This window comes from Penicillium psychrosexuale (assembly GCF_028828465.1).
Source record: "Penicillium psychrosexuale strain IBT 29551 chromosome Unknown utg000004l, whole genome shotgun sequence".
Classification (NCBI taxonomy): Eukaryota; Fungi; Ascomycota; class Eurotiomycetes; order Eurotiales; family Aspergillaceae; genus Penicillium; species Penicillium psychrosexuale.
Window position 1 is genome coordinate 2,349,353 of NW_026643189.1, and position 14,121 is coordinate 2,363,473.

At 49.6% G+C, this 14,121-nt stretch overlaps 5 protein-coding genes across 5 annotated transcripts; 3 read left to right on the plus strand and 2 right to left on the minus strand.

The window, feature by feature from the left end:
* Positions 1-2,827: 2,827 nt before the first annotated feature.
* On the plus strand, positions 2,828-4,939 carry dspD (putative protein-tyrosine phosphatase; the record flags this gene model as incomplete). Its single annotated transcript, XM_057187637.1, has 1 exon — positions 2,828-4,939. One exon carries the CDS (start codon positions 2,828-2,830, stop codon positions 4,937-4,939), a length of 2,112 nt encoding a protein of 703 aa, XP_057039340.1.
* Positions 4,940-5,782: 843 nt separating this feature from the next.
* N7518_006711 (putative S-adenosylmethionine-dependent methyltransferase) lies at positions 5,783-6,974 on the plus strand (the record flags this gene model as incomplete). Its single annotated transcript, XM_057187638.1, has 2 exons — positions 5,783-5,841; positions 6,011-6,974. 2 exons carry the CDS (start codon positions 5,783-5,785, stop codon positions 6,972-6,974), a joined length of 1,023 nt encoding a protein of 340 aa, XP_057039341.1.
* A 212-nt stretch (positions 6,975-7,186) lies between these two features.
* N7518_006712 (uncharacterized protein) lies at positions 7,187-8,289 on the minus strand (the record flags this gene model as incomplete). Its single annotated transcript, XM_057187639.1, has 2 exons — positions 7,187-7,728; positions 7,812-8,289. The coding sequence occupies 2 exons, from the start codon at positions 8,287-8,289 to the stop codon at positions 7,187-7,189; spliced, it is 1,020 nt and encodes a 339-aa protein (XP_057039342.1).
* Positions 8,290-10,255: 1,966 nt separating this feature from the next.
* Positions 10,256-11,857, plus strand: N7518_006713 (putative C2H2 finger domain protein; the record flags this gene model as incomplete). The annotated part of the gene is made up of 3 exons (XM_057187640.1): positions 10,256-10,270; positions 10,358-10,836; positions 11,017-11,857. 3 exons carry the CDS (start codon positions 10,256-10,258, stop codon positions 11,855-11,857), a joined length of 1,335 nt encoding a protein of 444 aa, XP_057039343.1.
* Positions 11,858-13,528: 1,671 nt separating this feature from the next.
* Positions 13,529-13,934, minus strand: N7518_006714 (uncharacterized protein; the record flags this gene model as incomplete). Its single annotated transcript, XM_057187641.1, has 2 exons — positions 13,529-13,552; positions 13,650-13,934. The coding sequence occupies 2 exons, from the start codon at positions 13,932-13,934 to the stop codon at positions 13,529-13,531; spliced, it is 309 nt and encodes a 102-aa protein (XP_057039344.1).
* Positions 13,935-14,121: the final 187 nt, after the last annotated feature.

Below are 14,121 nucleotides of genomic sequence, written 5' to 3' on the forward strand. Positions count from 1 at the left end.
TTGACAAGCTTTTATTTTCTATTGATTATATTTAAAACTTGGGGTATCCTTTTGACTTGTTCGTATGAAAGTTGATAGAATTTGACGTGACCTCTATAGACGGGGTATGGACGATGCTACCTATATCTATGTAACTATGTAGGTGCTGTACAGTGTAGTCGAATAGCCCTGGACATCAAACCCAAACATCAGGAAGAAGGAACCGAACAACCAGAACGGAAAAGAAACGGAAAAGAAAAAATCAAAACAAACCGGGCAGGAACCATGGTTCCTCTCAGTGAAGATCCATGGTTACTTTGAAACCACCCAAATTGAATTCGACTGACAGGTTTTAAAACGAACCAGGTACGATTCGATGTAGTTCACTCTATAGAACCTCAAGGATGCTAGTCAAGGTCTCCTTGGACCTTCGTTGCACTATATCTACAATATAGATATGTCCGGATGCGCTGCTTCAATTCCAAGATGAACAAATGTAAAGTGGGCAGCTTGGGTTAGGAAAGTACTCCGTACTTGGCGGCAAGTTGTTTTGCTGTTAATTAACCTGCTTAATGCTCAATTAAGTAATGAGGTAGTGTGGCACTGCCTCAACCTTGGAAGACTAGTTAGTTATGGCTGCTTTTCTGAAGGAACTGGGCTCTAACTAGTTACTTAAATAGAGAAAACAAGCAAGGCTATGCCAATAAAGGGGTTTATTCAGTGGTCTATATCCTTGCACGGAGTATACCTGGTCTCGCTACTATCATTTAATCTGGAATCCTACGGAACGCCTTGTCGAATTAGATCCATGTAGTAATATAAGCCGGATCCTTCGACGTCTGGACACTGCCACTCAGCTTAGCCTACTATCGCGTGACAAATCCATTGTCGCGTGCATATTGTGGCAAACCTCAACATTCAATACAGAGTAGATCAATCCGGTATTTTGTTTATATTAATCATTCAACAGAAATCTATTTGTGGAATAATCCGGAGAACTCGATATATTGCAACGGCCGTAACCATATGTTGCAGTGCTATTTGCAATCCGTACCCCGTACTCTATATCAATAATAAAAGACAAGACCAAGAGTTTCCGAGTAGTCGAATTGAACAAGCTGTTCTTGTACTCTATGCGACAAACCAATGTGTCAAGTCCGAAACACAAAAGCATACGTTATAAACAGCTCATGTGCGATTCAGGATGTTTATTTTTAGAAGCCAGTGAAACATGCTCCCTTAGGATCACTACACCAAAAGGGGCTCATCTATCTGGAACTCTTCTGGTCCAAACCCGATGTTTTATAGAATGATGTATGGGAATATCTTCTCCAGACTCGGTATATCGCCAACCGAAGATCCAGTTTCAGGATCGTTACGAGAACCCACGTGGAAAAGGCCGATCATTCGTCATTCGAAACCAAGTGGGCCTCAAGCTTCAATAACTCTCCTCAGCCTCCATGGGAATAAACCTGGATGATGTAATGTAGAATGTATATTCCATGAAATCAAATTCCAACCGGATTGACCACTCTGTTTATATATATATATAATATATATATACATTCTACTCCGTACTTCATAGACAATCTAGAGACAAGTAACTGCCAAGACCTGCTAGTCACCCACTAGTGTCAGTTTGGCGTGTTTCAGACAGCGCCAAACCAGATCCATGGGGTTTCAGGTTGTGCCTTGTCCTCTCGATCTCCACCAATCAGATCCCCCTCAGTTCCTATTTAGGGACTGCCAATGGTATGCTCACACCATCCATGGGTCAGCCAGCCCACCGTTCAGCCAGACCGTGTGAATGATTTAATTCAGGTGGACTTGATAGCGAACTAATACGACTGAGAAACTACATATATCGAACAGATAATAGTGGGGTGATCGAGGGGAATTTGGAATTCACCAAATCAACTCCCTTTCGGGTCACTACGCACCAGCACATCTCCACCATATCCCGTCTCAATGTCTCCCCCTTGTCATCTCGGTCCTAAGCCGTTTGGTATCATGTGTAACAGATAGTGAGAGCACGGGAATTGTCAATCTTATCCAACTTTAACAGAACATACTCGGACGTATGTGGGTATTACATGTATTTTCCTGAGGTTCCAAAGGCTGAAAGACTATTATCTCACCTGTAACATCATCGATAATATACACTAAGGCAGGTGATGGCACACCTGTAGCCTCTCATCGTCGTCGGTTTGACGCCTGAACATTCCAGGGCGGCTAAATATAGAGCACGGCGCAGTGATTGGTGTTGCTCTCTCCAACCCTCTGGATCCCCTCTTTTTCGTGTATTGTATGTTACAGGTGAAAATCGATCTCTAAATAAAACCACAAAGGGTCCAAAACCCGTATACTCTCATTTTTCTTTCTTTCCTTTTTCTCTTTCTACATCGATTCTGCTTTCTCTTTCATCCTCTCTCCAGTTCCCTGGAGGAACCCGCTTGGATTCTATATTCATCGCCTATATTGTGATACATTCGATTACTTCTTTGATCTGAGTCTTGGATCTTTCATTCCTTCATCTTCCTTGGAAAATACACATACCCTTGTGATCTGGTATGTGGATGGCCTTCCTATCCAACCTCTTGATTATACTTGATATCGTGTGGATGCCTTTCCCCTTGTGATTTGCATGATCGGATCATTAGTCGCAAAACCCTTGCATTTCAGCTGCCCTAGATTGAAGCTAAACGCCCATTCCTCCCCCATAGAGATCCCATTTGCGCAGGAAGCAAGTGCATCTTCGATACCCCGAATGCCATTCTAGCCTCTTCTGAGAGCCGGATTGAAAAAAAAAAAAAAAAGAAACTTTTCCTTTCATACTACCACTCGGACAATGCCAGTACAAACTAGCCAGTCCTTTCCGGACGCATTTCCTTCTTTTATGTCGGTTTTTGGTGGTCCCCTTCCACGATACAAAGAAGAAGCAAACACTATCCACCCTCTACAATACCCAACCCATGTCCCTGTCAATACACGTCTACTTCCTTCCCCCCACCGCGAAAGTGTTTCATCTGTGACCTCGGCATCTACGGAGTCCTCCCCGACCACCACCATCTCACCCTTTGATTCGCCCGGCGGGGGTGACGTCTCTCCGAGCTCGTCCCCGGAATCTCCGTCTGCGATGTCCGTCGCATACCCAAAGTTCATGCCTTCATCACGGCCCGTGGAACTTGCGTCGCGCCTTGCGCCTGTTTGCGAACCGCGCCTGTCGGCACCGAACTCTCATAATACGCGCTCCGACTCCCCAAATCGGCGGGCGCGCAATCTCAAGAACTTGTCATTGCGAATGCCACCTCCATCTCAGGCTCCCCCACCTATCGCTACTTCGTCGGTGGTGGAGACCACGTCAAAACACCATTTTGATGCCCCGCTCTCTCCCATCATCCCGATCCCTTCAAATAACAAGAGCGCGAGGCGACGCGCCGCCAATCTTACCATCCAGACCCCCACTTTCAATAAACCCTTATCCGGTATCGCCACCGATGCCGTGCCCCCAACTCCGTCCCTACGTCATGCAGAATCCTCACCTTCGCTTGCATCGATTACATCGCCTTCGTTCGCACCCCGGGGAGGTATGAAGCTTCCCCGGTTAATGTCACATGGTGCGCGCCGGTTTTCTAGTGACCCTCCCGATGATGCTACGTCCCCTGTCACCCTGAAGCCGATTGATGGATCTGGCTTCTCTCATCGAGTTCTTGATGGCCTGGAAGAAGAGGATGACCACCTCGACTCGCGCGAGTCGACCCGCAAGAAGGATCGTGGCTACCCGGATGGGCCTATCCGGATCCACGACTCTGGTGTCTACCTGTATCTTGAACCAACAGCAGAAGAAGCGTCCAAATTTGACGTCGTGATCAACGTCGCCAAAGAAGTGGTGAACCCGTTCAATACTAGCAAGGATGAGCGGAGTGAGACAGTGATGAGCGCATGGCGAAACACCTCCATGTCCTCGAAACACTTCTCCTGCAGTGAGCCCCAGACCGCGATTTCAGAAATGTCCTTCAAGTCTGCCTGGGAATTCCAGCCCTTGGATTCCGAGACGGCAACCCCTACTATTTCCACCCCTGCAACTTCCGTACCGGAGTACCTCCATGTCGGTTGGGACCACAACTCCGAAATTCTTGAAGACCTCCTCCCGCTTTGTGAGCTGATTGACGACCGGATCACGGACGGAAAGAAAGTTCTCGTGCATTGCCAGCTCGGCGCTAGCCGCTCGGCATCGCTAGTGATTGCCTACGGATTGTATAAAAACCGACACTTGGATTTCAACTCGATGTACGAAGCAGTTAAGGGACGCAGCAAGTGGGTTGGCCCGAACATGAGTCTCATCTACCAGCTCACAGATTTCCGCTCGAAATTGTTGCGGGGATCTACCTCTAAGCCCCCGCCTCAGGAGTGGTTCGTCCAAACCGGCCGACGAAGCTCAGAGCCTCAGGTTGCACGAGCTGAGCGCTCAGCGTCCAATGAATCAAACAGGCCACCCTTCCGCGGGCTGTCACAGACACCTTCAGTCAGCTGCCTCTCAATTCCAGAAACGAGATCGATGCGTCCCAATACAAGCGACGACGGTACCTACACAAAGTTCAAATCCTACTCTCCCAAGCGGAGTCTGTCCCCCCGACCCCTCCCATTCCGACAGAAGTTCCAGTCCGTGGGACCTGCCTTTGGCCGACGAGGGTTACCGCGTAGCGTCAGCAGCTGTGACCCGCTCGTTCAGAGCCATGTGTTTCTACGCGATGCACCAGACTCCAGTGATGATTTGTTTTCGCCGAGGACAAGCGCATTCCTCTCGCCAACTCCTTTAGCACCGCCATCATTTCACCGGATTGATCGCTCACCTTCTATCCCTTACGCTATAGGGTTTGCCACCGAACCGGCAGACCCTCGCTCGCCTCCATCCAGCGGCGAGCCCCTGATCATGAGATCCATTGATGAATTCTTGTGATCTCCGCCTTTGTCCTTTGATACAGGCTTGAAACGATTCCACGACCCGACATATTTTCCATGTCTCTTTCCTGATTGAAGACCATCTGACCAACCCGGGGTCTCGGGTCGACGCAACCCTTCTATTCTCTTATTAATTTCTTCCACTCATCTCAATCAGATGACTGGCTTGATGATACTCATGACCAAAGCAGGCTTTGCTGTCGCTCATCGCCATTTTTTCCAACTTGCATACTTACTGCATATTTCTTTTTGTCATTTGGACCTACGGGTCTTTTCAACGCCATTACTGGTCATCATCGCTCGAATTTATTCTTTCTTTTACTACTGGCGTCTCGGGTGTCCAAAACGGACAAATATGATACCAAGGCCAGGCTTTGAAAGGTCGAAACAGACCTGTCTGCTTCCTTTCGGCCTGGTACCTGTAATATTATCGGAGGGTCCTATCTCTTTGGGGTTTCTCTTACCCCCCTTGGCTTTCGTCTCACTTTCGCTTGGTTGTCTCGTTTCACTCTCCTGTCTTTCCGTCTTGTCAGACAAGGCATTTGCTTCTGCACCTTTATTTGTGTTCGGCATTCGTGCTGAAGCTTCGTTCCTTGGAACTCACGGTATGCTGGGATTATGGGTGAAATATGGCGTGATAAATACCCCATTTGCACATTCTCACAATAGAGATCGACGTTAAGCTTGAATTATTTTCTCGTAAAGCTGTAAACACGGAATCCAGTCTAGTTAGTTTGTGGCTTACTGTTTATATTAGAACGGAGATAGCGATAAGCTCCGAGAACATCTCCAGAGCTCCATCCCAAATTTTCCTTGCGCAATCCTCTCCACGCTCGCGACAATGGCTGAAGAATCTCATCCGGCATACCTCTCGCCCAGCGAGCTAGGCACAAAAGACTAGTATGTGTCCTTTTCAGCCACACTTCCTTCCTTTGCTGGACGGGACTCCATGAACCCCGCTCTACCCCTCCACGAAAGCTGTATACATCAATTGAGCCACCAATTGATCTAAAGACTGCATCTGCTATCTAAACCAATTCTCAATCCCAAACTAACAACCCCAACCTAGCTGGGAATCCTACTACGCCCGCACCCTAGCGCACATCTCACACGAAACCCCTAAAAACAACCCCAACCCCAATGCCAATGCCAACCCAGACCAAAGCGACGACGATGCCGCATCCACCACCTCCGACCTAAACGAAGAAGACGACCCCGGCACATCCTGGTTCTCCGAACACAACGCCCCGCAAAAAGTCCTCCGCTTCCTCACGCGCAAGTCCTTCCCCCTATCGCCGCGCAATACGGCGCACAAGAAAGGTGCCCGCCAGCCAAGCGTTCTGGATCTGGGCACGGGGAATGGGAGTATGCTTGCGCTGCTTAGGAAGAGGGGTGGGTATGTTGGGCGTCTTGTTGGCGTTGATTACTCGCGTCAGAGTGTTGAGCTTGCGAGGGAGTTGCAGCGTGTGAGAGGGCATTCGGCTTATCGGAGTGACTCTGAGGATGAGGATGAGGAGGAATCTGATGATGAAGAGGAAGAAGGGGAAGCAGAGGCTGAGGTAGAGGTAGATTCTGGATCTAAGGACTTGCCGGAACAAGATACTTCCATCCAGTTCGAGGAGTGGGATATCCTCGGCTCGAAGGCTGTTCTTTCTGAGACGGGTCTCGAGGTCTCATCCTCGTCTCCCGCGGAGGAAACACTTCCCTGGTTTCCATACGATCAAGGCGGCTTTGATATCGTTCTCGATAAGGGGACGTTCGATGCTGTGTCGCTTGCTGATGATGCGAAGACTACCCGTGTCTGTGAGAGGTACCCTGATATCGCGCGGCGCTTGGTGCGGCGTGGTGGGTTCTTGATTGTTACTACCTGCAACTGGACCGAGGAAGAGCTGGTGCATTGGTTCACTGGTGAGCGGACGAGTGGGGATCGGTTGGCGGTTTGGGGCCGTGTTGAGTATCCTCGGTTCCGGTTTGGAGGGCATGAGGGGCAGGGGGTTTGTACGGTGTGTTTCCAGAGGCTTGGGAATGCTTGATACTTGAGCAATGCGAACTATACACTAAGCAGAAAAAGGCAGAGTGCAGATAGCCAATATAGCCATATGCTGAATATAGTACTGAAACATTTCAATCATTCCCTATAGACTATTGTATACTCATCTATTCTATGTTCGTAGTATCATCATGCAAGGGGAGAGATATCGCTCAAAAGACACCCAGGATTATCATCAGAACCAAACGCACGACTCTACTCCCCTCTCCTCTTGAGAACAGCAATAACACACCATCTCCTCTGATTCTCCATGCCCTCCCCTTCCCTAATCGGAACCCACTCCCTACGAATCTCACCGCCATCCTCCGACCTCGCAATCAAATCCCTCTCATAGATCCTCTCAATCACAAAGCCATTCCCAAGCGCCGTCTCAAAGAACCCGGCAACAATCGCCCGACCAGTATGGAACCCAGAAACGACCCACACCTTCCCACCGGGCGAAAGGAACCACTGCATCGTGCGCACAAGGTTCTCATGCTGCGAGCGCATCCAGTAACAATCCGCCGCCACGATACGCGTGAAAGCACCCTTGTTTGCCGCCGAGAAGGAGTCATCCAACAAACCCCATTGGTGCGGGTACACTGATACTGCTTTCACTACCGTAGGCGAGCGTTTGGCCAAATTGTACTCAACATTGAAAGCGATTGCGCCGCTGAGGGCAGGCGAGGAGGGGTGGTCGGTTGCCACGACCTTCGAGGCGTTGGCTAGGGCACAGACGACGGATGGGAGGGCGGCGCCTGTAAGTAATATGAATGCGTTAATTTGGTTTGGGTTAGGGGTTGAAGAGGATGTATAGCATCAACGGCCAGTGGCCACTTACCAGCGCCTAGTTCCAGCACACTCTCCCCCTTGATCCTCCACAGCTCCCGGTTTTCTCTCCGGGCTTCTGTCTCGGTCTCGCCTGGTGCGGTGGGTGTGTCTGCTTCCTCCACGCCCTCTGCCACGACCATTGCCGCGCTCCAGAGGAAATGCGCGAAGAGCTTGCGTCCCTCGTCGACTTGGTTCACGGAGCTGTCTGCCTCGGGCCGTTTCTGGCTTGAGCTTGGGTAGCTGGGGACCATGATGTTGAGGTCACCATACCGCGGGGAGCTGTAGAGGAGGTGTTGGCCCGGGTCGCCGTGGAAGGAAGGAGCGTCGTCTGGGAAGAGATGGGAGAGGAACGCACTGAAGAGATCTTCGGGTGATTCGTCAAATTCGCAGTCGGCGTCCTCGTTTTGGAATTCTGGTGCCGAGGCACTGGGTGTGGGTGTGCTGGGATGATGACGGCGGGGGAGGGGCCGTAGACGGGAATGAAGCATTGTTGTGGTTTGTGAGGGATTTTTGGTTTATTGTTTAGTGAAATTGAGTGGTCTGGTATGCACCGAGGAGAACCATGATTTGTCTGGTTGAAAAAGTCAATTGACCTATTATGAGAGGCCGTTGTGATCCATTCCGAGGTCTGCCCAATCTTTAATTCTTATCTATTGTTACGATAAGGGCTTGACGAAAATGTTTGCATTGTTTGACGGATTAGCCTTTCAGCCCTGGAGGTCCGACCACGTCATGCCAACACTGGCGAACATTATGGAGCATACGGAGTACACCTTATGAGGGTCACGGGTTGAAAAGGTTGTCTGGTTAAACCCATTGAAAACAATTCCCACAGCTATAGTAGCTCCCGATAGCTCTAATAATTAGATCGACAACGACCCAACTTTCTAACCCAATAATACGGACAAGAAGAATGTCCCGAGTGTCTCAGCCGCAGGTTAAGAATGGCGGGCCAGGAACCTTGGGAATGGTGCCAGAAACAGGAAAGATCAAGGGGGCTTCCTACTCTTAAGGGCGCCAAAAATAATCCCACCCAAGTGCTCGTGCGCAAGAAGGCGTGACGGTCGGAGTAATGATCCTCTCCTGCAGGCGTTAGCGCGCGAGATGACGCGACCTGATCGTAGCAATGTGGTGACCTGAGCGATTACCTAACTGACACATGTCTTCCGGGGCCCGGGTGCCTCTAGTGCCGGCTTAGTGATAAGCCACGATTCATCTTTGCCACAAAGCTATTTTTGAGTCGCACATGTACGCCATACAGGGCAATGACCTAGATAGGTATATGAATTAAGTGTATCTGGGTGTCGTTAACTACGCCGTAATTAGTTAGTGAGGTTGTAGTTAACTACCTTAGTTAGTTAATATTTATCAGGTGATGTGACTGACTAAGGCCTCCTCATGACATCATTGGCCCCACCCCATCCACTCTTCCAAGTACTAGACCGGTCGATGCTATGCAGGTGATCGATACATGGCAAACCGGTCGTTTCCAAGTCACTGCACTGCTTGCGGCCATCTCCTATCAATACACATTCGTCATTGCCCGGGTGGGAACCCAGTGACCTGATTGGTACTTGAATTAGGAGAACTGTGCCATCTTGTGACCCTAGTTGATCGTCAGGCAACTGGCTTTTTTTTTTATAAAGTGTGTTCTTTCTATTCGGCTATGTGGCATAACTCCATATATTGAAGTACTCCGTATATAATCTTGGAATAGAATTGGAATGATTTTATATCCAAAGCCTAGACCCATGGCACTATCCTTCGGAACCAGGGCGCAGACCCTTCCCCTGTACGGAACGCTATCCGAGCAGGGCCCGATGTTCAAAGATTACATATTTCATATTACATATTTAACAAGATTATGCCCAACATTTGCCATCGCTTCGAATTCAACGGGTTGATACTACAACGTACGTACTCTGAACATGTCTTTATTCGGATAGGTGGATCCACTATGCTATCGCCATCAGAGGCATTGCGACACGCACAGAGACAACACACAATATAGGGCATATTTAGGGGCATATAATAGACTAATACCACATTATCGACAATAATATAGCCCTCCCGTATAGATATCTTCGAATATATTAGCAATAAAATACCCAAACTCGTATGTGTGACCGGTGATCGCTGCCCCCCCGCATGCTCAAAGGGAAAGGCCCCCGCAAACCTGAGCGATTTTGGCTCATACCGGCCCTGACTCTTTCTCTCCTTCTTTCTCCTCTTTTTTTTTCCCTTCCACCTTTCTTTTTTTTGATCACCTCACCTTTTTTCTTTATTCGCTCTCATTTTCTCTCTTCATATCATCTTATTCTCGCATTCATTGCTCTCCTCTACCTATACATCTTCGACCCGGAATTCGGCCCCATTTCACCCTCACGGAATTGAGGGCAGCTCGTGTTCAGGAGGATTGTCAATTCCATTGGAAGCTTCCTCTCATTTCTTACCATGGCCTCGTTCAAGGTATGTATCCGGCATTTTCGCCGCACATCTTTTTTTTTTAAAGGGGGGGCCATACTAATGTACCGGCTTCTTTTTGGCTCTGCACAGGAATTATCCATGTCGCGTCCTCTCCCCAATACCAGCCAGCGGCATCACACGCATTCTATCTCGCTCGGTGCCCTCAATCCAAACCACCGTGTAACTCGCCGAAAGAGTGTTACCACCGCTGCCGCCAATGCTGCCGCAGTCGCTGCCTCCATGGAGGGCGGGGAGGCTACCTCGCTCCCCATGGGTGCGCACCGCCGCGCCCTAGGAGGCCGCAAGGGACTGGAGTCCGGTTCCATCGGAAACGTATCTGGCTTCAGCTCCTACCTCTCCCGCAGCATCAACAGCTCCAAGCAGGAATCATCGGTCGCCCGCAAAAGTTCTCCGGGATCAGACAACTCCGATGGCAAGCCCGATGACCGGAACCGCCGAGCCAGCGAGGGTGCCCAACTCAAGACCGAAGGGAAGCGTGCTTCGACGGCCATACGTTGCGATCGCTGCGGGAAAGGGTACAAGCATGGCAGCTGCTTGTCCAAGCATATGTGTGTATCCCCCCTACCGCTCGGCCGTCTTCTTCTAGCTCGATCGGGAATATGCACCATGTCGGCTCTGTGCAGGTCGCCCTCGTGGTTATTCAACTTCCCTTCATCACTGCCCCCCTTTTTTTTCCCATCCCTTTCAGCAACATTTAATTGACCAATTTTTTTTTCGTGGTATCTTAGGTGGGAACACGACCCAGCATGGTCCGTTACTTCGAAGCTTCTCATCTCCAAGCATCAGCAGGTTCAACTGCTGGAGGCCGCCTCCGTTTTGGTCACCATGAACCACGACGATCCACCCGATGAGTCCGCCGAGTTGGAGTCGGAATTGTCGTCTGGATCGCCGGGCGCCCTGTCAGAAATGCAGGATGGAATCAGTTCGGCTGAGACCACCCCACCCCCAATGGACTCGGAGGAAGATGACGATTTCGAGATGTCGGGTGTGCCGGCACAGTGGACCAAACGCCCCAGCATCAGCAACGCATCCGGTTTCTCTCGTTCCTACCAGTCCATTCCGTCCAGCTCGTACAACGAGAGTGCTCCGCTGCACTCGCCTACCTTCTCCCACTTCCGCCACTCGAGCATCGACACCCGTCCTTCAACTGCGGACACACGGTTACACGAGGATGACGAGGCGGATCTTGCCGCGGCCATCGGCCTGTGCAATTTCGGGACTCCTCGCACGGGGCCTCTTTCCATGACCCGCGACGTGCCACCAGTGCCTCCACTGCCGGCGCGTTACTTGGACTCAAGCAGCCACCCGAGCAACCAGGGTCTCTACTCCCCCCAATTACGCCCCACCGAGGAGGCCGCTCGCCGAGACTCTGAGGCCAACATCTTCTTCTCCCGGTCGCTCAACCCATCGCTGTCGTACAAGGTGTCGGATGAGCGTGAGGTCCGGACTACTGGTGGTGATGAGGACCAACAATCCCGTCAACGTCGCAACGCCGATGTGGACTTTGGTAACCGCTCCGCGCCGGCCGATGACGACGATGGCGGTGTCTTTGGACACATGGAAGAGTAAATCCCCCAGTACTCTCCGCGCCTTCGCGTGGGTCAAATCGGCATATGCCGAACGATGACCCCTTCACGATCTCATGTACGAGCTTGAGCGAATTTTTTGACCTTCTTGTTTACATGTTTCCAACCACTCCAGATGGAGAATAGAGCGGATGTCCAATAATCGGTCAGAGCTCTTTTCTCAACGGGGTGTTTCACAATTCTCGGGACCTTTTTTCACCACCTTTTGAGATCCCATGTATCAATCATGTCTCCTTGGTCCGCTTTGTGTTCTTTGTGTTTTGTTTTGCCACGGCTTATTCTGGAGACCCCTATAAACGGCCTACTCCGCATGGCCGGCGCATATTATCATCCCCATCAAATATTTATATCCATAGGGACGTGACATACCACTTTCATGCCCTCTATGCTTCTTGTTTGTCTTTTCCCCTGTTCTGTTTCTCTCACCTCGCACGTATATACCAAACCCACAAATTCTACGATCCGCTCCCCTACTTTTCCCACATGTGCATCTCGTCCGTTCTTTTCTCTCTCCGTCTCCTTGCCCATCTTCTATCTCTCGCCTATGGTCTCTGACTCTTGTGTACTCAATTGACCCTCGGACGGGGCATACAATGAATATATTTCATGAACGTATACTATTTTATAATGTAGATCTACCTGTCATTTCCGCATCTGTCCCTGTGCCTGTACATCATAAGCGGGGAATCAAAAGACCCACTAAAGGGTACAGGTCCATATTTTTGTCGAATCTATTTTCGTCATAGGGGAAGACGTCGAGTGCATTCGAGAACAGAAAGAAAGAATCCCCCCTATAGATTTATTTTTGATCATGAAGCAATTTATCCACCGACTAGGCCGTGGGGATTACGCGAGCTTCGTGGAATTAGCATGATTGCAGGTCGTGTGACCCCAGGATTTATCACTCTCTGAAGAGCAGTTACCTCGCTAGCTTCCAATACCCTAACACTCCTTTCTTTAGTCTAAGACCCTCCGTAGCCGATAAAATCCTGTATCAGTATACTTGTTGCCATTCTTAACGTGCCCCTATCCGAGAATGGTCAATTTTATCGCCGTAGTGGACGTCGTTTCTCGAGTCGATGGAATCTCGCGTCAATATCGCCACCTACGACTATCAGATTAGGTTTCCTCATACGATGCAGCCAGGATTGGTATAGCCTCAATGCCTCAGAATTTAGGCATAATGCTCACATGAGAGTTAGCTTTGAAACGATTCTAGTGACCAGTAGAGATCCCCTCTCCAAGAACAGTCCATCTATTGCATATAGATCTATTGACTTGGAACACTTTGGGAATTCACGAGGGTGCAGAACTTCTTCGCTAACTCTCGTATGTGACCGAAGATGTGAACGTTCGCTCAAATAGTACCACTTGAGCCTATCCCTATAGTACAGGGTGCTATTTTCTATCGCTAGGTTCGGGTGAACCAAGTCCGCTACCGCCAGATCCTTGTGAACATCAATCAGAGATGAGTTACAAAGAACCAGAGGCCAGTCATTGACGGGACCTTTGAGTGGCTTCCAGAAGCTGCCGGCAACGACAATGAGTGCTGGAATCGTGGAATACAAAAGGTGTAGGAGTATCTTACTTGATATACTGGAATCTCATCTTTAAGACTGTATCTGCCTCTTTTCCATCTGGCGCCGTATCTCATCTATCGTTTCTTCATGGCTTGTGTCTAGATTTAGGGTTGAGAGACTGCGCTGAGCGACAACCCACATAGCAGTGCAATCTTACCTACATGAGCCACTGTGGCTGGCTGATCATACTCATACCTCGTTCATCTGATCTTGGATATACAGGGTGCGGTTTTCGTATCTAGAGGAGCTTGTTAAAAACGAAGTAGGGGGGAGAAGTTGTACACCGTGACGAAAAACATCCACCCGACTGGCACGGAGACCTCCGTCAAACGAAGGTACTTTGTGACCCTCTTCTACTCGAGAAAATCGCTGTACCGGAGACCCGTGTTGAATAGTAAAGCCATTGCGCTCGAGCTGAAACTGGTCTTCCTGTCCCCGAATATTCTCGCCGGGAATACCGTCTATTGTCTGATGAGTCATGTTGGTCTGATGCCAACCATTGTGGGGTGGGAATTTGAACGAATAGGGCCGCTGTTGCCGGTACAATCTGTTCGGCTTCAGGAAGAACAGGCTGGGATGAACCGTCGAAAAAGATTGATCTATCGGAATAATCATTCTTTGCTTATTTGATTCAGTCGTAGTGTGAATGGAGAGCAAGGAAAGCTTC